This window comes from Anolis sagrei, chromosome 5 (assembly GCF_037176765.1).
Source record: "Anolis sagrei isolate rAnoSag1 chromosome 5, rAnoSag1.mat, whole genome shotgun sequence".
Taxonomy (NCBI): Eukaryota; Metazoa; Chordata; class Lepidosauria; order Squamata; family Dactyloidae; genus Anolis; species Anolis sagrei.
This window is the reverse complement of record NC_090025.1, coordinates 82,895,708-82,919,324: the sequence shown is the minus strand read 5'-3', so window position 1 is coordinate 82,919,324 and position 23,617 is coordinate 82,895,708. Positions and strand designations below refer to the sequence as shown.

The window sequence follows — 23,617 nt, the reverse complement described above, 5'->3', positions numbered from 1 at the left end:
TCTTTACTTTCCTACTTTTCAAAATACTATGTTCTCCCACTTTATTTGGATACTATACTTACTTACTTTATACCAAATAAAAATCTATTACAAAAAATAATTTGTAAAGTCCATAATATAATCAAGTTATCTCCAGTTTTTGTTTTGACATTCTGTGGTGAGTTTAAGTGGCAATTTCTATTTGTAGGAAGGAAAGATACATCATACTGTATTTCTGGTACATCGGGTTGTTGTAGGTTTTTCCGGGCTATATGGCCATGTTCTAGAGGCATTTTCTCCTGACGTTTCGCCTGCATCTATGGCAAGCATCCTCAGAGGTAGTGAGGTCTGTTGGAAGTAGGAAAATGGGTTTATATATCTGTGGAATGACCAGGGTGGGACAAAGGGCTTTTGTCTGCTGGAGCTAGGTGTAAATGTTTCAACTGACCACCTTGATTAGCATTTAATGGCTTGGAAGTGTCTGGGGGAATATTTTGTAGAGAGGTGATTTGATGTGCGTGTTTACTCTCTGTTGTTTTGCTGTTGTAATTTTTGAGTTTTTTAATACTGGTAGCCAGATTTTGGTCATTTTCATGACTACACAGAGAAGCCATTGAAATCCACAAGCATGTGGACAATTTCAACAGAAAGGAAGGAACCATGAAAATGAACAAAATATGCTTACCAAAAAACTCAAAAATTACAACAGAGAGTAAACAATCAGGAACATCAAATCATCTCTTTACAAAACATTCCCCCAGGCACTTCCAAGCCATTAAATGCTAATCAAGGTGGTCAGTTGAAACATTCACACCTAGCTCCAGCAGACAAAAGTCCTTTGTCCCACCCTGGTCATTCCAGATATATAAACCCATTTTCCTACTTCCAACAGACCTCACTACCTCCGAGGATGCTTGCCATAGATGCAGGCGAAACGTCAGGAGAAAATGCCTCTAGAACATGGCCATATAGCCCGGAAAAACCTACAACAACCCAGTGATTCCAGCAATGAAAGCCTTCGACAATACATTTTTTGGTACATCTCTTACCAGTATAAATCTAAATAACTACACAGATGTTTCTGTTCACCCAAGCGAAGTTCAGACTATTTTTTTAAACATGAGTTAAGTCAAATTTCTTTTGTAACTAAATGCGTTTTGTGATATGCACAGGAATCTGCAATGTGCATTTTTTAAATCAAGAAGAGACAACAATTCCCTGGGTCTCAGGCACGACTAAAGCAGGTTTGTATTTTGGCCGCCATTTTCATTGCAAAATATAATATTTGGCAACCAACATTCACCTATAGAATTTCAGCAATGTATGCAAGTGCATTTTCCTTGAAAGAAAAGTAAGGCCTTCCCCCACATAGCCTTGAAGTGTAAAGCTATGAATAAGAGACAATACACACTGAGGCATGTTTCTTAAAAGCCAGTGTCCTTATAAGGCATTTATTGGGCTTTCTTTTTAGGCTTTTCACACTTCTGGTCCTGTAAAAATTAAGAAGAAAGGCATGAGAGAGAGAAAAAAATTGACAAAATTCATTATATATTGCAATTTGTACTTCATGGTAACCACCACCGTGGCTTTTTAAATCTACACTGTTGTTCCCTCAATCGAGAAAAGTCAATTTAAATCCTGGTGAAATCAAAAAGGTATGAAAGAGAACTTTGCTTTTAAATTCAGGGTCTTTGGCTGTAAATCCCCAAAACCAAATTCTATGTAAGTTCTATGTAACTGGATTATATGAGTTCACACTGCCAGATAACCTGGGATAAACAGAAAACCTGGGATCAGATTCTGGCATATAGGGCCTGTCTGGAAGGGCCCTAGGTCTCAACTGCTCCTAACCTAGCTACACTGCCCTATATCTCAGGACCTGATTTCAACTGGATTATATGAGTCCACACTGCCAGATAATCTGCGATAAACAGAAACAGATCAGATCCTGGGATATAGGGCCTGTCTGGAAGGGCCCTAGGTCTCAACTGCTTCTAACCTAGCTACACTGCCCTATATCTCAGGATCTGATCCCAAGTTTTCTTCTTTTAACTGGATTATATTAGTCCACACTGCCAGATAATCTGAGATAAAGAGAAACAGATCAGATCCTGGCATATAGGGCCTGTCTGGAAGGGCCCTAGGTCTCAACTGCTCCTAACCTTGCTACATTGCCATATATCTCAGAATCTGATCCCAGATTTTCTTCTTTTAACTGGATTGTATGAGTCCACACTGCCAGATAATCTGCGATAAACAGAAAACCTACGATAAGATCCTGGGATATAGGGCCTGTCTGGAAGGGCCGTAGCTCTCAATTGCTCCTAACCTATCTACACTGCCCTATATCTCAGGATCTGATCCCAGATTATCTGATTATATAAGTCCCGACTGCTAGATAATCCGGGATAAGAAGATAATCTGGGATCAGATCCTGGGATACAGGGGAAGTGTGGAAGGGGCTTAAATTGATAAATTTTCAGTCTGCCAGATTTCTAGTTCCAGGGATAGGCAAAGTGTAAACTTCCAAGTATTGCTGAACTACAACTCTCGACACTGAGGTATATAATCCAACAACATTTAAAGAACCATGTTTTACCTACCCCTGCTTAAACCTAATTTGGCATTCCCAGAATAGAAGCTATCCACAGAATACAATGGATAAATACAGGATTTTAGGACTGCTGAGACTGATAATCAATGCCTTCCTAAAATAAAAGTTAACAACACAGAGAGCTGTTGTTGTTTTTGGCTTGCAATAGGAATCAAAGGTTCCCTCTGGTACATTTTTGACTCACTGTTGTGCTACTTGGTTGGCATACTAAGGGTTCCTATTGCTGCCTCATTGCACACTCCCAAAGACTCGGTCCCACAGCCATGTTTTTATCATCCTTCTAAAGGACAAGAGGGAGGGGGCTGACCCAATCTCATTAGCCGAGGGGCAATTATTGAGAAGGCCCTGTCTTTCGTCCCCGTCAAACGCGCCTGTGATAGTGGTGGGACTGAGAACAGGGCCTCCCCAGAAGATCTTAATCTCCACGATGGTTCATAGGGAGAGATGTGTTCAGACAGGTAAATTGGGCCGGGGCTGTTTAGGGCTTTATAGGCCAAAGCCAACACTTATAGTGCCAAGGCTTAAATAAGATTTTCTGTGGGTGAGCAGATGGCGACCACTGGATAGCATATGTATCAGAAACTAGAGCCGATGTGGTTTATCCAATGCAATTTTCTGAATTAGCACCCCAAATAAGCGAACTCAATCTAAAGTTGACTAAAAACTGATTCATAACACTTTTGATACTACTGTTAAAGAGTTGTCCCTGGTCAAAGAATGGTTGGGAACCACTGTACTAAAAGAATACATGTTCACAAAGGGGGAGAGAAAGCTCTCCCACCCCCACATCTCTTTCTCTGTGCTACTATTCCAAGGAACATCATGTTAATGAAATATTCTGGATAAAACAATTTGTTTTAAAACAAAGTAGGCTCCATTCCAGCAAGTGCTCTGGGAGAGTTTAGGACTCAAGTATTTTCATTATTCTGAGAGAACATGTCCAAACATTCACAGAATTAAATTGTTGCTTGATAAATTCTCCCTGGATTAAACATGCACACACACAAATCATTATTAGCTTCATTTCAGGAAGTTCGGCTTGAGTAAATCAGTTCTTTGCCACCTACCAGCATTTTTATGTGTTCTTTTGTGAGGTGATCATATTCTTTCTTAAGGTAGTCACACTGCTTTTTAACTTCAGATATTTCATCTGATTTCTTCGTGAGAGCTATCAAGATACAGAAATAGTATTATTCAATGCACAAGCAATTACATTTGGATAGAACACTTCTGAATTAAATAGGTTTATTTTTCTAAAAGACTTTTTTCAAAACAAGAAGCTACAAATAGACTGCTGGCTATTACATATCTAAGAAGTCTTTGTCAGTAAATGAACTATTTCGATCTACTACTATTTATTTATTATTTTATTTATCTATATAAATAAAAATGTAATGTTAGTTCGTGCTACCATCAGAACTCAAAAACCACTGGGGAGATTGACACCAAATTTGGACACAAGACACCTAACAGTCCAATTTATGTCCTCCACTAAAAAAAATGATTTTGTCATTTGGGAATTGTTGTTGCTGGGATTTATAGTTTACCTACAATCAAAGAACATTCTGAACTCCACCAATGATGGAATTGGGCCAAACTTAGCACACAGGGCTCCCGTGACCAACAGAAAAAACTGGAAGGGTTTGGTGGACATTGACCTTGAGTTTGGGAATTATAGTTCACCCACATCCAGAGAGCACTCTGGACTCAAATAATGATGGATCTGGAGCAAACTTGGCACGAATATTCCATATGCCCAAATATGAACACAGATGGAGTTTAAGGGAGATAGACCTTGACATTTGGGAGTTGTAGTTGCTGGGATTTATAGTTCATCTACAATCAAAGAGCATTCTGAACTCCATCAACGATGGAATTGAGCCAAACTTGGCACACAGAACTCCCATGATCAACAGAATATACTGGAAGAGTTTGGTGGGCATTGACCTTGAGTTTGGGAGTTGTAGTTCACCTACATCCAGAGAGCACTGTGGACTCAAACAATGATGGATCTGGACCAAACTTGACACAAAAATTCCATATGCCTAAATATGAACACTGATGGAGTTTGGAGGAAATAGACCTTGACATTTGGGATTTGTAGTTACTGGGATTTATAGTTCACTACAATTAAAGAGCATTCTGAAACCCACAAACGACAGAAATGGGGCAAACTTCCCACACAGAACCCCCATGACCAACAGAAAATACTTAAGGCCATCCAGTCCAACTCTCTTCACCAGGGCAAGACAATGTAATCAGAGCCCTCCTGACAAAGAGCCATCCAGTCATAAATATAGATAGATATGATTCTCTCTCACACACAGATATAGTACCATAGATTTGAAAGAGACCCTTAAAGAAGGACTATGATATGTTGCATATTCCAGAGTAGGCAAACCAGACACTCCCCACATCAACACTGACAAAGAAACAAGAAATACTGTTTACTCACAACCATAAAGGAATTACATATATTAGAAACCAACACTTTCTCATTACTTTATTTTCCAGATCACCAGACTGGGCCACAACAACGCGTGGCAGGGGACGGCTAGTTTACTATATTTATATACCGCCCTTCTCAGCCCAGAGGCGACTCGGATCAGTTCTACATTCAAAACATTCCAATTATTCAGGAGGAAATAATAATAATAATAATAATAATAATAATAATAATAAATTACAACTTTATTTATACCCTGCTCCATCTCCCCCAGGAGGACTCGGGGCGGCTTACATGAGGCCACGCCCATCAGTACAATAAACACAATATTATACAAAAGCATAACAAAAACAGAAATTAAAACACATAAAATGCAAAACCAATATAATAGACAACACAGCAATATAATATCAAACATTAAAACACAAAGGAATTACGCTGGGCAGGGCCAAATTCAAAGATAAAATTTTAAAACACTGGGAAATAGGGCAATGTAAATTGTCGGGAAGGGGGATGAGGAAGGGGATGAGGAAGAATTTAATTGCACGAACCATAAAATAAAGTGCTTCTGAGGTCATTTTATGCAAAGTTTGGTCAAGGAGTGTCTTACATTCAATCACTGAAGGCACATTGGAATAACCAGGTTTTCGGGTTCCTCCTAAAGATTGCCAGCATGGGGGCTTGCCTAATATCTCTGGGGAGTGAATTCCAGAGCTGGGGGGCCACCAGAGAAGGCCCTCTCTCTCGTCCCCACAAGTCGCACTTGCGATGCAGGCAGGAGCAAGAGAAGGGCTTCTCCAGAAGTTCAAAGAGGTCGTGTGGGTTCATAGACGGAGATGTGGTCACGCAGGTAGACAGGTCCCAAACCATTCAGGGCTTTGTATGTCAAAACCTGCACCTTGAATTGGGCCCGGAAAATAAACGGCAGCCAGTGGAGCTCCTTAAACAGGAGGGTTGACCGCTCTCTGTAATTCGCACCAGTTAATAATCTGGTTGCCGCCCATTGGACCAAGTGGAATTTCCGGGCTGTTTTCAAGGGCAGCCCCACATAGAGCGCATTGCAATAGTCCAATCTAGAGGTAACCAAGGCGTGGACCACCGTGGCCAAATCCGACTTCATGAGGTATGGTCGCAGCTGGCGCATGAGCTTCAATTGTGCGAACTAAATAATGTCAAATCAACTCATACGATGAAGTGAAATGTCAGTTCATATAAGATAATGTTTATAGGGTCTTTGAGACATGAGCTATTGCTGCTAGCAGAAATACAGGGGACAGGAAAGATAGCTTCAAAAGTGGAAGGAAAGTGGCAATAAGAAAATGAGCAATGAACAATGTATAAGAACCTCGTTGCACTCATTTTATGGAGTCCCTATTACTATGAATATTCTTTTTGTTGTTTATTCATTCAGTCGCTTCCGACTCTTCGTGAGCTCCTGGACCAGCCCACCAGAGCTCCCTGTTGGTCATCGCCACCCCCAGCTCCTTCAGAGTCAAGCCAGTCACTTCAAGGATGCCATCCATCCATCTTGCTCTTGGTCGGCCCCTCTTCCTTTTTCCTTCCATTTTCCCCAGCATCATAATGTTCTCTAAGATTTCCTTTCTTCTCATAATGTGGCCAAAGTACTTCATCTTTGCCTCTTCCTTCCCTTCAGTGAGCAGTTGGGCATTATTTCCTAGAGTATGGACTGTTTGATCTTCTTGCGGTCCAAGGCACTCTCAGAATTTTCCTCCAACACCACAGTTCAAAAGTGTCAATCTTCCTTGGCTCAGCCTTCCTTATAGTCCAACTCTCACATCCATAGGTTACTACAGGAAATACCATTGCTTTGACTATGCGGATCTCCATTGCCAGTGTGATGTCCCTACTCTTCACTATTTTATTGGGATTGGTCATTGCTCTCCTCCCAAGAAGTAAATGTCTTCTGATTTCCTGACTGCAGTCTGCGTCTGAAGTAATCTGTCTGTCACTGCTTCCACGTTTTCTCCCTCTATTTGCTAGTTATCAATCAGTCTGGTTGCCATAATCTTGGTTTTTTTAAAATGCTTAACTGCAACCCAGATTTTGCACTTTCTTCTTTCACCTTGGCTAGAAGGCTCCTCAGCTCCTCCTCACTTTCAACCATCAAAGCGGTATCATTTGAACATCTAAGGTTGTTCATATTTTGTCCAGCAATTTCAACTCTAGTTTTAACTCTGAGGATTACCTGGGAAGGAATTCCACTGGAGCATTGCAGCACACCCAAATACCTGGGAGTCACTCTGACCTACAAGAAGCACTGCCTGAATATCAAACAACACACACAACATGCGAGTGTGGAGAAGAGCAAACCACTGATCACCTGCTGCAATGCAACCTGAATCCTGCTACATGCACAATGGAGGACCTCCTTGTGGCAACACCAGAGGTACTCCAAGTGGCCAGACACTGGTCAAAGGACATTTAATCAACTACCTGTTTGTTTGTTTGTTTTGTTTGAAATGTAACACAAATTTCTGGTTGCTCCTGACACGATAAATCAAAAAAACAAAAACTATAGTTTCTGATTCATCAAGTCCCGCATGTCACATGATGTGTTCTGCATACTTGTTGAATAGGTAGGGTGAGAGTATACAGCCCTGCTGTACTCCTTTCCCAATATTGAACCAGTCTGTTGTTCCATGGTCTGTTCTTACCGTTGGTACTTGGTCATTATATGGATTCCTCAGGAGAGAGACAAGGTGATTTGTTATGCCCATATGACCAAGAACTTGCCATAATTTATTATGATCCACACAATCAAAGGCTTTAGGGTAGTCAATAAAACATTATATATTTATATTTGTTTACTTATTCTAGATTTGCATATTAGTACACACATAAATATGTCAAGGTTATATACAAGAACCTTCCTTGTTTCAGAAGAACTTCAAAATATGTACACTTTAGAGCACCTACCTACTTTTAGGATACATGATAAGGTGCAATTAAGCTTGGAAATAATTCCGAGATTTCAAAAAGGGAGTCACAATTTATTCTGTAGCATTTTTTTATGCTAAAGGTGAAGCTATAATTGGCAAGAAAATCATTTCGGTAATTTGATCTAACAGAAAGTAACTACTGTCTGTTTTATGGCAGACTTGCAAAGCATTTTGGTTGTAACTAAAAACAATCCTATCGCTAAACATAACTAAGATATCTAGAGATAGTTGTAGGTGAACAAAGAAAAACATGCACTGCATTGTTACTATGTTTTGACAAAAATACACGGGACATGATGGGGGAGTGCTTAGCAGAATGTCAAGGTCCAGGATATGAAAAGCCTTATTTGGCTGGAACATTTGTGGAGCTTTGCAGGTTTGTCTGGGTGAGAAAGCATTGCAGCAAACCATGCATATATAGGATTTCTATAATAATAATAATAATAATAATAATAATAATAATAATATTCTTATATCCCGCTACTATCTCCCTGAAGGGACTCGGGGCAGCTTACACATGGCACAAGGTGTCTAAAAACAGAACATAAAATAAACAAAGTATAAACGCAATAAGTAAAACACATTCGCATATAAAACATCAACCAAAACCCAATAAAACTGCACATCATCCACCAATGGCGGTAAGCTGCTGTAAATGTGGTCAGGCTGTAGCCCTAAAGAGAACAGCGCACAGGCAAAGTACCACTCAGATTGCTGTAATTTTTTTTAATCCCAGATTATACTCCGATATAATCCAGATTATATTTAAGTTGGATTTTTTGCTTAGCAATTGCTATAGACTCTTAGTTTGTGCTAGAGGCACTGAGTTAAGTGTCTCTAAGCCTTTTTTATGTTTAATAAACCTTTGTTTGGACCTTTTACACTGTATTGCCGAAGGCTTTCATGGCTGGAATCACTCAGTTCTTGTGGGTTTTTTCGGGCTATATGGCCATGTTCTAGTGGCATTTCTCCTGACGTTTCGCCTGCATCTATGGCAAGCATCCTCAGAGGTGAGGTCTGCTGGAACTGGGTCTCACCCTGGTCATTCCACAGATATATAAACCCCTTTTTTCCCAGTTCCAGCAGACCTCACCTCTGAGGATGCTTGCCATAGATGCAGGCGAAACGTCAAGAGAAATGCCACTAGAACATGGCCATATAGCTCGAAAAAACCCACAAGAACTTTTACACTGTGTTTGGCATTTTTGAGGCTTTTGGGTCTTGACATCATGTCAGCATCACTTGCTCATATGTTTTAACATAGCATTAAAACTGTAACGGAAATGCTCCAAATGTTTGGAATTTGCAAATATTTTAATACTGATATGGTATTCACTCCCCCTGAGTTAAAACAAAAACATTTGGAGTAGAATTTCCTACTCTTTTTTCATTTGAAGAGAGGTAACACAACCAGATGACAAATTCCTGACAAGTCCATTGAAATGAAATGGAACTGACCTGAAAATATTTCTTCAGTTTTAAAATATTTCCATTATATCAAATACAACTTAGCATTTTGAAGTTTGCATAAAGCTGCTCAGACTTGAGAAACTGGCTGTATTTTACTAAGAATGGAAAAGCCTAACTAATATATCTTGATGCACCTCTGAAAAGTTGATTAGACTTTGGGATGAAAAGCACTACATATTTTGTCATATAAATAAATTATCTCCAGGAGAACCTATATTCAGATGAAAACAAAAAAGGAAGCTATATACAACAGCAGCACCTAAAGAATGGCATCCAAAGGCAGTAATGAGAGGAATATTCTGAGATTTAACTTTGGATGTGAATTATTTTTGATATCTCTGCTTTTGTTTTGTATTAGGTTTGTATTATCTGTTTATCTATCTATCTGTCTGTCTATCTGTCTGTCCGTCTGTCTACCTACCTATCTACCCTGCCCCCAAAACTTAGTAGTCTGTCTGTCTGTCTGTCTGTCTGTCTATCTATCCGTCCATCCATCCATCCATTATTTATTTATTTCTGGTATTTCTACCCTGGAGGACTCAGGACCGCTTACATTTTGGCAGCAATTCGATGCCACTACAAATAAACAATTACAATAATACAACAACCATTTAAATATATAAAGCATTAAAAACAGTACATAAAACATTAATTAAAACAATAAACAGTATCATCAGCCATCATGCCATTCCAGTCAATTTCCAACCAAAGTGCTAATTAAGTCTGCTGTCCAAAACCCCGGTCCCAAAACCACAATTTTAATTTCTTCCTGAGAGCCAGGAGGGATGAAGCTGATTTTATCTCACTTGGAAGCGCGTTCCACAGAAGGGGGCCACTGCCGAGAAGGCCCTGTCTCTCGTCCCCACCAGGCGCATTTGCGATGTTGGCGGGAGCGAGAGTAGGGTCTCCCTGGATGATTTTAAATCACGAGGTGGGATGTAGAGGATGTGGTGTTCGGACAAGTAAGCTGGGCCAGAACTGTCTATCTATTAATATTATCCAATCTATCTAGGCTGCCCAAAAAACTCAGCAGTTCATCTGCCTGCCTGCCTATCTATCTAGGCTCCCAAAAAACTCAGAAGTTTATCTATCTATCTATCTATCTATCTATCTATCTATCTATCTATCTATCTATCGAGGCTGCCCCAAAAACTCAGCAGTTTAGCATCTCAAATAATTTCACCAAAGTGTTATAGCAGCCAAATAATGGACTTTAAAAACAAGGACATCTGCAAAGCTTTTGCCAATTTTGGTAAGACTCAGAATATAATCCAGGGTGTTTAGATCCACGGCAGCAGGCCCACTGCGCAATACAAGTTGTGAAATCTGGATTATATTTAGAAAATAATAATAATAATAATAATAATAATAATAATAAGGATTGTCGATATTACAATCTCAGGTGACAGCAGGATTGAAGAGGAACAACTGGAAAAGCTAACATGATATGAGGATTTAAAGATCGAACTGCAAAGACTCTGGCACGAGCCAGTCAATGTGGTCCCAGTAGTGATCGGCACACTGGGTGCAGTGCCTAAAGAACTTGACCTGCACTTAAACACAGTCGGCGCTGACAAAATTGCCAGAAGGCTACCTTACTGGGATCTGCACGCATTATTCGCCGATGCATCACACAGACCTAGACACTTGAGAAGTGTCCGACGTGTGATCCAATACAACACCCAGCAGAGTGTCTGCTGTGGACTCTTTCTGTTGTGTTTCTAATACTACTACTACTACTACTACTACTACTAAGAAGAAGAAGCTGCAGAAGGCCACCTTACTTGGATCTGCGCGCATCATTCGAAAATACATCACACAGTCCTGGACGCTTGGGAAGTGTTCGACTTGTGATTTTGTGATACGAAATCCAGCATATAGATCTCGTTTGCTGTGACATATTGTGCTTTTGCGTCAATACTACTACTACTAATAATAATGGTACCTATTGATCTATTCACATTTGCAAGTTTTCAAACTGCTAGGTTGGCAGAAGTTGGGGCCAACAGCGGGACCTCACCCCGTCCGGTGGATTAAAATCACCAACCTTCTGGTCAGCAAGTTCAGCAGCTCGGCAGTTTAATCCGTTGTGCCACCAAGGCCCCCTTTGAATTTGGCATTTTATTTTCAATGCTGGGTTCCTTCAAAGAATATATTCCCATGAGAAATTATATTTTTCTATAATGTTTCACATTATATAGGAACTAAAGACCGCCAGGCACAAATTTGGTTAATAATATCTATGAACAAATTAAATGCTCCATCAGCTGTAAATAATTCTGCCATCTGCTTCCTGTCTTCTCTTTTTCCAGCACAATCCCTAACCTCTAATTCCATTATTTCCCGACTCTTCCATCCTAAATCCAATTCCCATTTTCCTCCTTGTAGGTTACCACTGACATCCCACTCCATTAACTCTTGTTTTTTTTTTTTTTTTTTGGTCGGGAAGATTGGTGATCCCAATGTGTGTATTTCTTGAGGATTTCACTGCCTGTAGACAGGTCATACAGTCTGAACTTCAGAAGAAAGATATAGAACGAGTGCTGCAATATAGCCTCTCAAAACTCCATTTATTTTACAACAATATTAAGGGCAGAACCGATCTTTTTAAAATCTTTTAGATTTTCCAAAACCATTTTCAGATTTGGTCATAAAGGCAAATTCATTGTTGCAAATGATAGGTTAAATTGTTTCATATCTAAGTCAATAGAGGGAAACTCTATGGCAAGGAGTTCACCTAGGAGAACAATGTTCCTATTCTGTTTATTTTGTATACAAACCATGTCTGTTTATAAGAGCTGGCAAACATTGTGTAAACTTTGCTTTTTCTTCCTCATTCTGAATGTCATCATCTTTTTGAGAACATCTTACGTGTACAGAAGCATGTATTCAAAACTCGCATAGGTTTATTATTAAAATATATTTCCTAGTGTGTTGCACATATATAAAAATGAACAGATAATGAAACAAGACTACTGTTAAACATTTCCATCAGATATTTCCAATGTTCACAGACATACAATACAATGGGATTTTGGCCTGCATCAATAGGAGCATAGTGTCTAGATCTAGGGAAGTAATGCTACCCCTCTATTCTGCTTTGGTTAGACCACACCTGGAATATTGTGTCCAATTCTGGGCACCACAATTGAAGGGAGATATTGACAAGCTGGAATGTGTCCAGAGGAGGGCGACTAAAATGATCAAGGGTCTGGAGAACAAGCCCTATAAGGAGTGGCTTAAGGAGCTGGGCATGTTTAGCCTGAAGAAGAGAAGGCTGAGAGAAGATATGATAGCCATGTATAAATATGTGAGAGGAAGCCACAGGGAGGAGGGAGCAAGCTTGTTTTCTGCTTCCTTGGAGACTAGGACGCGAAACAATGGCTTCAAACTACAAGAAAGGAGATTCCATCTGAACATGAGGAAGAACTTCCTGACTGTGAGAGCCGTTCAGCAGTGGAACTCTCTGCCCCGAAGTGTGGTGGGGGTTCCTTCTTTGGAAGCTTTTAAACATAGGCTGGATGGCCATCTGTCAGGGGTGATTTGAATGCAATATTCCTGCTTCTTGGCAGGGGGTTGGACTGGATGGCCCATGAGGTCTCTTCCAACTCTTTGATTCTTTGATTCTATGTCAAAAATAAAAGCTCAGTACTGCGATGTCAATATTATTCCCCTGCTTCAGTTGAGGGTGGGAGGAGGAAAGCAATGGGTTGACAAAAGTTATTTAATGAATGAATGAATGAATTAATTAATTAATAGCTGAAGAGACTTTCATTTTTTAAAAAATTAATGTACATATAAACATTATATTGTATTGGCCACGGTAGTCCACGCTGTGGTTACATCCCGGATTGATTACTGCAACGCGCTCTACATGGGGTTGCCCTTGAAGACTGCCCGGAAGCTTCAGATGGTCCAGCGCTCGGCGGCCAGGTTGCTAACGGGAGCGGCACTCAGGGAGCATACCACTCCTCTGCTGAACCAGCTCCACTGGCTGCCAATCCGCTACCGGGCACAATTCAAGGTGCTGGCTTTAGCCTATAAAGCCCTAAACGGTTCTGGCCCTGCTTACCTCTCCGAACGCATCTCCACCTATGAACCGACCAGAACATTAAGATCGTCTGGGGAGGCCCTGCTCTCGATCCCGCCTGTGTCACAGGCGCGCTTGGTGGGGACGAGAGACAGGGCCTTCTCAGTGGTGGCCCCTCGGCTATGGAATGCCCTACCGGCAGACATCAGACAGGCACCTTCGCTGCTGACGTTTCGGAGAATGGTTAAGACCTGGCTTTATGAACAAGTGTTTGGTTAAGCAGTGCAACCAATCATAGGAAGACGGTAAATGGAACATAGGAACGGCACAAGGATTATGAGAACGGATCTGATTTCAACTGAGGCGTTATGTTATGTCTGTTTTGTTGATCTGTCTTGTCGATTGTTAACTGTTGTGGATTGATGCTGTTGATCCTGTTTGTTGCATTGTTATGTTTTAATTGCACTGACACTGTTTGATAATTGTACCATGTAAACTGCATTGAGTCGCCTGTTAAGGGCTGAAAAATGCGGTATAGAAATAAAGCAAATAAATAATAAATATTATATATTATATTATATTATAACCGCTTTGAGTCGCCCAAGGGCCGATAAAAGTGGTATATAAATGAAGTAAATAAATAATAAATAATATTATATATTATATATCATATTATTATGTATATTATATATTATATTAACATTGTAACCACTAAGTTACACTAGCTCTTCTCCCTGCTTACATTTTTCTGTAAAATATTAATCTATAGTACTACAGATATTATTGCTGAAATACTGGTTAATACAATTGCCCAACATCCTTTTGAAATGTTAAATTTACACATATACAGTTATTGTTGCTGATTTGTTTTATACTGTGTGGCATACATAAAATGTAACTGTTATCAAGCTCCCATTTGTAAAAACTAATGCTAGGATATAGAAAACCTTATAAAATGTATGGGGTTGCCATAAGTTTTTTTTCAATATATTTCTTATTCAGGTTAAAGAGAAAATACAGATATTGAGTATAGAAAGAGGGATGGGGTAGGGGATATTAGACAGATTTACATGTAAAGTGGAAGTACAATGAAATGATAGAAAAGTAGGAAAAACATGTGCATTCTGCCTAAAAAAAAGAGAGAGGAAAAAAATAAAAAAAATCTGAATAAATGTGAGAAAAAAAGGAAAAAGAAATAAAAAAAGTTTTTAAAAAAACAAAAAGGGAAAAAAAGTCTCTTGACTTCCGAGGTTGCCATAAGTTGAGAGGTGACTTGAAGGCATATTTCCACACAAAGAACTTACGCGATCCCTTGTTGTCCGAGTAAGATTGTCTTCCAAGATTGGTATACTGGTGGTGGATCCGTAGATGACTGTGGAGCCCTATTCTTGAAGGCATTGGTTTCTAGGTGGAAGATGGTCCTGGTCGGGGTTGGATTGATGCGCCTTCCTCTTGGCACGTTTCTCTCTTTTGCCCTCTATTCGTGCCTCTTCAAATTCTACAGCACTGCTGGTCAAAGCTGACCTCCAGCTGGAGCGCTCAAGGGCCAGGGCTTCCCAGTTCTCAGTGTCTATGCCAGAGTTTTCAAAATTGGCTTTGAGCCCATCTTTAAATCCCTATTCCTGCCCACCAACATTCCGTTTTCTGTTCTTGAGTTCGGATTAGAGCAACTGCTTTGAGAGATGGTGCTCAAACACTCTGTGCTTCATTCAGAAAAATGCTGCACTCGCAGAGCTCAGGCGGTGTTGTATTTCAGTGTCAATGTTGACTTTTGTGGAGAGGTGACTGCCAAGGTAGCAGAAATGGTCAACATTTTCTAATGTTACACCATTAAGATGTATTTCTGGCATTGGAGAGGGATTGGCTGGTGACTGCTGGAAGAGCACTTTGGTTTTCTCGATGTTCAATTATAGGCCGAGCTTCTCGTATGCTTCTGCAAAGGTGTTTAGAGTGGCTTGTAGGTCTTCTTCTGAATGCGTACAGACGACGTTGTCATCAGCATATTGCAGTTCCATAACAATTGTTGTTGTAACCTTGGTTTTGGCTTTCAGTCTGCTGAGTTAAATAGCTTGCAGTCTGTCCAATAGATGATTTCTACTCCAGTGGGGAGCTTCTCATCAACAAGATGAAGTATCATAGCGATGAAGATGGAAAATAAGGTTGGCGCAATAACACATCCTGATTTGACACCTGATTCCACCTTAAATGGGTCACTTTGGGAGCCATTACTGTCCAAAACTGTTGTCATCATGGAGAATCCGCAGGATGTTCACAAATTTGGTAGGGCACCCAATATTTTGGAGGATGGTCCTGAGAGCACTGCTATTCACTGTGTCAAATGACTTTGCAAGGTCAATGAAATACATAAAGCAATAGCACAAAGGAAAGGAAAGAACCCCTTATCTTTTCCTTTTATCTATCGCCATGACCTTTTACTCTTTTCTTATAATCTCACACTTTCCTCCAACTACACACACTCTACTTTCCTCAAAATCCACTCTCAGTAGTCTAACCTTGCTATGCCATGGTCTGCAGGAAATGATTTCTTTCCACCCTCTCTAGGTGGGAATGCTAAGTCCCTTTTCCTAATTGCTAGTGGAAGAAAAAAGAAAGCCGTGGAGCTTCCCAAATTAAGCACACTATTGACGCTGTGGAAGGATGCTTTCATTAATCTCAAGCATGCCTCAATCATGAAGCCTTAACTGTCTCTTTGCTCTAATGGAAACTAAAGGACTAAGCACTTTGTATCTTCTCAACAAGAGAGGAAAAAAATGTCCAACTCTATAGACTTGCAGAAAACTTTGTATATGGCTGACGGAAGACAAAGCAGTTGTTTGAATCTCTCTAGGCAGTCTCCGGGTTACAGACAAGATAGCTTCTGCATGCTTCTTCTTAAGTTAAATTTGTATATAAGTCGGAACAGGTACATTTTTAAGTGTAACTCCAGCAATATCTATCTGTCTATCTTATCTAATAAAAGTGAATGTTTGTATTTATGTGGGCAGTGGTGCGGCAATGTATTTTTCTGGCCAGGCTTTCAACATCCACAGAGCACTGTGACCCCCATGAATGACGGACCTGGACTGAATTTGGCACACAGACCCCCATGACCAACGGAACATACTGGAGGACTTCTTTTTTGGGGGGGGGGGGGGGGGTGACCCAGGTAGTTCACCCTGCATTCAAAGAGCCCTCTGAAACAATTATGGTTCGGACCAAACTTGGCACACAAACTCAACATAGCCAACTTCAAATACTGGCGGAATTTAGGACTAATTGACCTTCGAATCAGGAGTTATAGTTGACCTGTATTCAGAGAACACTGAACCCACCCAACAACGGATTTGGACAAGACTTGGCACACAGACCCCACATAGCCAACTTCAAATACTGATGGGGTTTAGGAGTGACTGATCTTCGAATCAGGGAGTTATAGTTGACCTGTATTCACTGAACCCAGCCAACAAAGGATCTGGACCAAACTTGGCACACAGACCCAACATGGCTAACTTTGAATACTGGCAGAGGTTTGGGGGTGATTGACCACGATTTTGGTAATTGTAGTTCACCCACATCTTTATGCATTTCCTAATGGGAGCATTCATAAAAAACAAAAGACTGACTTTTTCCTAAAAATAGCATTAAAAATTACTTAACTGATATTACCTAACATCCAAAAACAAACAATGCCTTTTTTAAATAACCCGGGCTTGTGTATGTGTGTGTATGAAAACTTTGGATAGCATGGGAAAGGGTAAACACCCCTGTTGTATTGTTGAAGGCTTTCATGGCCGGAATCACTGGGTTGTTGTAGCTTTTTCGGGCTCAGGAGAGAATGCCTCTAGAACATGGCCATATAGCCCGAAAAAAACCCTACAACAACCCCTCTTGTGTTTGTTTTGCTGTATGTGCCCCTGTTCAAAAGATTTCACCTCACTTTCTGTCTCTGTGACAATTGCATTTTGAAAATTTTGGCTTGTTGTGGAAACAAAGATTAGCGATAAGGCTTCCCCATGATAACTCTTACAGGAGTAAATTTCCCTTGAGGGGTAGATTCACTTCCTGTTGTCTCATTCCTGTTTGTAACTAGGAGTCATATGTAAGTCAAATGTTTGTAACTCGGGGACTGCCTGTACTTGACAATAGTGTCACCTGCAACTATGCACTCTCTTGTTAATTTAGGAACACATACATGTATTTAACTTTTACTACTCTGAGAGGGAAGAAGTGTAAGATGATTTCATTTCTCTGCAGACAAAATCCCAGGCTTTGGTGGAAACCACTGGCCACATTTGACAAACCACACCAATTTGTGCCATCAGTGTACAGGCAGATTATTAACTATAGTGAATTCTAACTGTTTTACTCATTACCATCTAATGACAGAATTGGAATTTTTGATATAAGAAACTACACAAATTCTGGACTGTCAGTCAAACTGAGAGCTGATGGATTTAAAGCCTGATATTTCATTTGAAAAAAATAACGCAACTCCACGAGGACGGCGTATTTTGAATATCTACAAAGCTTGAATAAGGAGATCAGTTGAGAAGCCATAAAGTCACTCTCACTCAGATGAACAAATGCAACAGAATTCCAGAGAGGTTGAAAGAGCACTTTGCACCTGCTGAATAAATAACAGGACACAAAGTTCTCATGGCTTGTTATTTTCGAGCTATGTTATGATTTTGAATTACTCATGTCAATTAGCAGAAATATTCCATTGACCTGAGAATATAGCTATTTTAATTTGTACTTTGAACCTCTGAGGTATTAATACGTTTCTCTCCAAAATACAACTTGTTTATTCAATGTTCTGTATACAGTCAAAGACCTTTCCATTACTAGTCCAATCCTCACAAGGTCACAAGTAATGTTATTGAAGACATTCGTTTCAGCCCAGGAAATACTCAGAAATGCGACAAATCTTGCAAAATCCAGAACGAACACAAACAATCCGGAAAACTCTGTCTGTATCTCACTGCTGCTTCATCAAGACAGCCCAAGTCAAACACATAAACTAATAACAAAGAGGATCATATTACAAGAGGAAAAAAAAGACACTATAATCATTTTGGTTTTTTCTAAAGGAATAATGCCTATGGTGCAAAGAATTTTGAGCTGTTTCTTATGGTCTATTTAGCAAGAAGGACCTGATCCCAGATCCAGCAATCTGTGTTTCTAGGTGCGACGGGCTTTTTTGTACCAAGTCACAACATTGCTCAAAGTCATCAAGCAACACTTTACTGAAAATCAGCTCATGAGCTTATAAATAACTATACCACATCTCTTATTGCAGAATAGTATAGATTGTATAATAGCTAGTGAAGCAAACCTTTATTATTGTACTTGCCAACCACTTTCAACATGCTTTTATCACTCTGCAGCAATAGAATATATTATTCCAATGTGAAATAGCAAAATACATACCATGTGACATTTTCTTTAATTCTTCTTTCAAGTTTTCCACTTTTTGCTTCATCTGCTCATTTTCTGCATCAGACAAACTTTCATTCTTACAAGTCTTTTTTTCTTTCAGTGCCTGCAAAAAAAAAAAAAAAAAACAACCACATGCTGTCTATTGTTTGAGGTCAATACATCTCAATACATTTCTGGACTTGCTCACACCTACGTCTTGCTATCATTGCCTGTTCCACACATTTTCTGTCCACTGTTAAACTTTATGTCCTCTGATTTTTGTTGCTGCAATAAAATGCTTTATCTAGATCTATGATCTACCTATGCATATAATAAAAGTCAAAATATGTATGTATCTCTTCTTATCTGTCTGTCTTTTCCAAGATGGTTCCCACATCCAGAGAGCCCTCTGACTCCCGCCAACAATGGATCTGGACTAAACCTAGCACACATAACCATCATGGCCACCTTTAAATATGGGTGGGATTTGGGATGATTTGACTGAGGATGATGGGAGTTGCAGTTCACCTTGCATCCAGAGAACAGGCAGCAGCCAGGATGTTAACTGGGGCTCCTTACAGAGAGAGGTCAACCCTCCTGTTCAAGGAGCTCCACTGGCTGCCGTTTATTTTCCGAGCCCAATTCAAGGTGCAGGTGCTTCCCTACAAAGCCCTGAACGGTTTGGGACCATCCTACTTGCGTGACCACATCTCCGTTTATGAACCCAGGCGCTCACTTCGATCATCCGGAGAGGCCCTGCTCGTGATTCCACCTGCGTCGCAGGCACGGTTGGCGGGGACGCGAGACAGGGCCTTTCCTGTGGTGCCCCCCCCCCCGACTCTGGAACACCCTCCCCAAAGATCTTAGACAGGCCCCTACATTGGAAGACTTGGCTGTTCCGATGTGCCTTTCCAGAATAGGAATCTCCAACAACAAGTCCCAGAAGCACTTTACTAGAATTGAGATTGCCACACTGCACACTGCACTTACCCTATAATCCTTACATATCACCTGTCACATCAGCACTTTAAACCTTGTACCCATTACTCTGGCCCGGCCCAGTTTTATAGTGTTTTGTTGTATTGTTTATTGCTTGTTGTTTAATATTGCTTTAACTGTTGTTAATTTGCTTTAGGTTGTATTGTTATGTTGTGTTTTGCGGCCTTGGCCTTTGTAAGCCGCATCGAGTTCTTCGGGAGATGCTAGCGGAGTACAAATAAAGTTAATAAAAATATAATAATAATAATAACACTGTGAACTGATAAAGGATCTGGACGAAATTTGACACACAAACCCATTTAACATCAGACAGACAATGACTGACCCCGCAAGGCAACTTCCTCCAGGAGTACAACTAGAGCAGTGTTTCTCAACCTTCCTAATGCTGCGACCCCTTAACACAGGTCCTCATGTTGTGGTGACCCCCAACCATAACATTATTTTTGTTGCTACTTCATAACTGTACTTGCGTTACTGTTATGTATCGTAATGTAAATATCTGATATGCAGGATGGATTTTCATTCACTGGACCAAATTTGGCACAAATACCCGATACACCCAAATTTGAATACTGGTGGGGTTGGGGGAGATTGATTTTGACATCTGGGAGTTGTAGTTGCTGGGATTTATAGTTCACCTACAATCAAAAAGCATTCTGAACATCTGCTCATTTTCTGCATCAGACAAAGTTTCATTCGAACAACAATGGAATGGACCCAATCTTGGCACACAGAACTCCCATGACCAACAGAAAATACTGGAAGGGTTTGGTGAGCACTGATGTTGAGTTTTAGAGTTGTAGTTCACCTACATCCAGAGAGCACTATGGACTCAAACAATGATGGATCTGGAGCAAACTTGGCATGAATACTCAATACGCCCAAATGTAAACACTGGTAGAGTTTGGGGAAAACAGAGCTTGACATTTGGGAGTTGTAGTTGCTGGGATTTATAGTTCACCTACAATCAAAGATCATTCTGAACCCCACCAATGATAGAGTTGGGCCAAACTTCCCACACAGAATCCCCATGACCAACAGAAAATACTGTGTTTTCTGATGGTATTTGGCGACCCCTCTGACATCCCTCTTGCAACTCCTCTAGGTTGAGAAACACTGAACTAGAGTAACTTGTTATAACTGAAATGCTGTAAATGTTCCCCTCTTATTCCCCTTTAGAGCCTCCCAGTGGTTTGATATCTCCTATTAGCCGCCCCCCTCTTTTAGACTCATATCTGGTCTTTAAACTGTAAATTTAGTTTATTTTTTAATCTGCTTCTTTTATAACATGTTTTTACTCTGCTTCTTTATCTGACCTACTTGGGAACTGCAATTCCCTTTGGGCGCCTGTGCCCCATCACACAACTGTTTGGGATAAGAAAGCTTAGTTTAAGATTAAGTGTTAACATGAATAGAGAGACTTAACAAGACCAATCCAAGGCAGGGATCCCAGTAAACATACCTATAAATGTTCTGGTGCAGATAAAGGACCCCTGTGGATCTACAGTACTGAAATGCACAAACAAACAAACAAACAAAAAATCCCCACACAATTAGTTATACAACATACTTTCTGAAGATTTTCATTCTCTTCCAAGTATTTCTTAGCTTTTTCGCTGGTGCCTGCTATTTCTGTTTCTAGAGTCATCTGGACTTGCATCTCTTTTGCCAACATAGTGATAAGTGAAACGGTACGTCTCAGTACACTGTGGGGGGGAGGCATAAATTCATGAAAAAGACAGTGTTATTAATATAGGCATAGTAATAATTGGGATTTTCCACTACAGTCTTTACTTTTTTTAGTGTAAACATTTTTTGGAGGATTACAAAGTTTGCTTTGCATTGAAAAGTCAATTGTTTCTAGCTTCTGCGCTGCATAAAATTACACTGTACAGCCTAGCTTGGTCAGGTGTTCAGAAACACGGTTATTTCACTGCAATTTAAAACACCAAATGTCAGTTTGAACTGTACTGCAATATATTTGTCCTTATTATAAAACTAAAAATAATTTGTGACAATTGTACAAGTGCATCACATTTACAACCACTCTATACCTCTGCTTTATTGGGAAAATTAATTTTACTATTATTATGATAGTAAAATTCTGCCAGTGTATTTGCCATGACAACACAGTAGTGTATTTGGTGTTCTGCCAATATAGCTGAACTGTTAATAAATTATATAGAATCTCAAATGGCGTCTCTTTAGTACAGAACTGGTACATGAACTATAGGTACAAACTATGGGAAAAGAGGTTCCATTTGAACTTTAGGAAGAACTTCCTGACTGAAATAGCTATTCAATAGTGGAACTCACTGCCTCTGAGTGTGGTAGAAGCTCCTTTTTTGGAGACCCTTAAACAGAGGCTGGATGGCCATCTATTGGGGGTGCTTTGATTGTGCTGTTCCTGCATAGCGGGGAGTTGGATGGCCCATGCTCTCTCTTCCAACTGATTCTATGAATATCATATACTGTAGTAACCATTCAGGTTTGAGAACCCTTTTCTGTTAAGCACAATTGGAGGCAAATATGGCATAGCTCCTCTGAAAGCAGTCTGTCAATATTGTTACTTTCAGGAAACTAGTTTAAAACTTTTATATGCTGGGCTTTATAGAAGATAGACAGACAGAAGTTATTTACTACTGTGTTGTCAAAGCCTTTCATGGCCATAATCACTGGGTTACCATGGGTTTTCCGGGTTGTATGGCCATGTGCTACAAGCATTCCCTCCTGACGTTTCTCCCACATCTATGGCAGGCATCCCCAGATATTGTGAGGTCTGTTGGAAACTAGGCAAGTGAGGTTTATATATCTGTGGAATGTCCATGGTGGGAGAGAGAACTGTTTAGTTGAGGCAAGCATGAATGTTGCAACTGACCACCTTGATTAACATTGATTGGGCTTGCTGCTTCAAAGCCTGTCTGCTTCCTGCCTAGGAGAATCCTTTATTGAGAGGTGTTAGCTCGTCCTGATTGTTTCCTCTCACCTCTGCAGGAGTTTACTGTATATCATGCAACTGTGGACAAGTCTATATAGGCACCACCAATGTGGCACCCAAACACAAATCAAGGAACTAATTCAACCAGACAAGTCAGCCATAGCAGAACACCTGATGAACTAACCTGGATACAGCATATTATTTGAGAACACAGAAATGCTGGATCAGTCTAAGAACAACCATGTCAAACTATACAGAGAAGCCACTGAAATCCACAAGCATGTGAACAATTTCAACAGAAAGGAGGAAACCATGAAAATGAACAAATTCTGGCTACCAGTATTTAAAAAAAAAACTCTAAAATCAGGGCAGTAAATAAAGAACAACATTCAGAGAGCAAGAGAATTCCAGACATGAAAAAATCAGGATCAACTAACACCTCCCAACAAAGGATTCCCCGGGCAGAAAGCAGCCAGGCTTTGAAGCTGCAAGGTCATTCAATTGCAACATTCACATCTGCCTCAAACAGACCAGTGTTCTTTCTCCCATCCTGGACATTCCACAGATATATAAACCTCACTTGCTTAGTTTCCAACAAACTTCACAACATCTGAGGATGCCTCCCATAGATATGGGTGAAACATCAGGAGAGAATGCTTCTGGAACATGGTCATACGGCCTGGAACAACCCAATCAGATCTCCTATTTGAAGCACTGCACACATGTAAAAAGGCTGGAAGATCATATCATTAGAGCGAAAGCT

The 23,617-nt window shown here is 40.2% G+C and overlaps 1 protein-coding gene across 1 annotated transcript in view; it reads right to left on the bottom strand.

Moving 5' to 3' along the window:
• Window positions 1-1,399: 1,399 nt before the first annotated feature.
• The window catches only part of DUS4L (dihydrouridine synthase 4 like), a 57,838-nt gene continuing 35,620 nt past the window's right edge, over window positions 1,400-23,617 (bottom strand). Inside the window, exons 12-15 of the mRNA XM_067468811.1 lie at window positions 21,487-21,622; window positions 18,930-19,041; window positions 3,661-3,761; window positions 1,400-1,469 (exon numbers count right to left, since the gene is read on the bottom strand). Of these exons, the coding sequence (XP_067324912.1) occupies window positions 1,431-1,469; window positions 3,661-3,761; window positions 18,930-19,041; window positions 21,487-21,622 (388 nt within the window). The 3' untranslated portion in view covers window positions 1,400-1,430. The remainder of the gene's footprint in view (window positions 1,470-3,660; window positions 3,762-18,929; window positions 19,042-21,486; window positions 21,623-23,617) is intronic.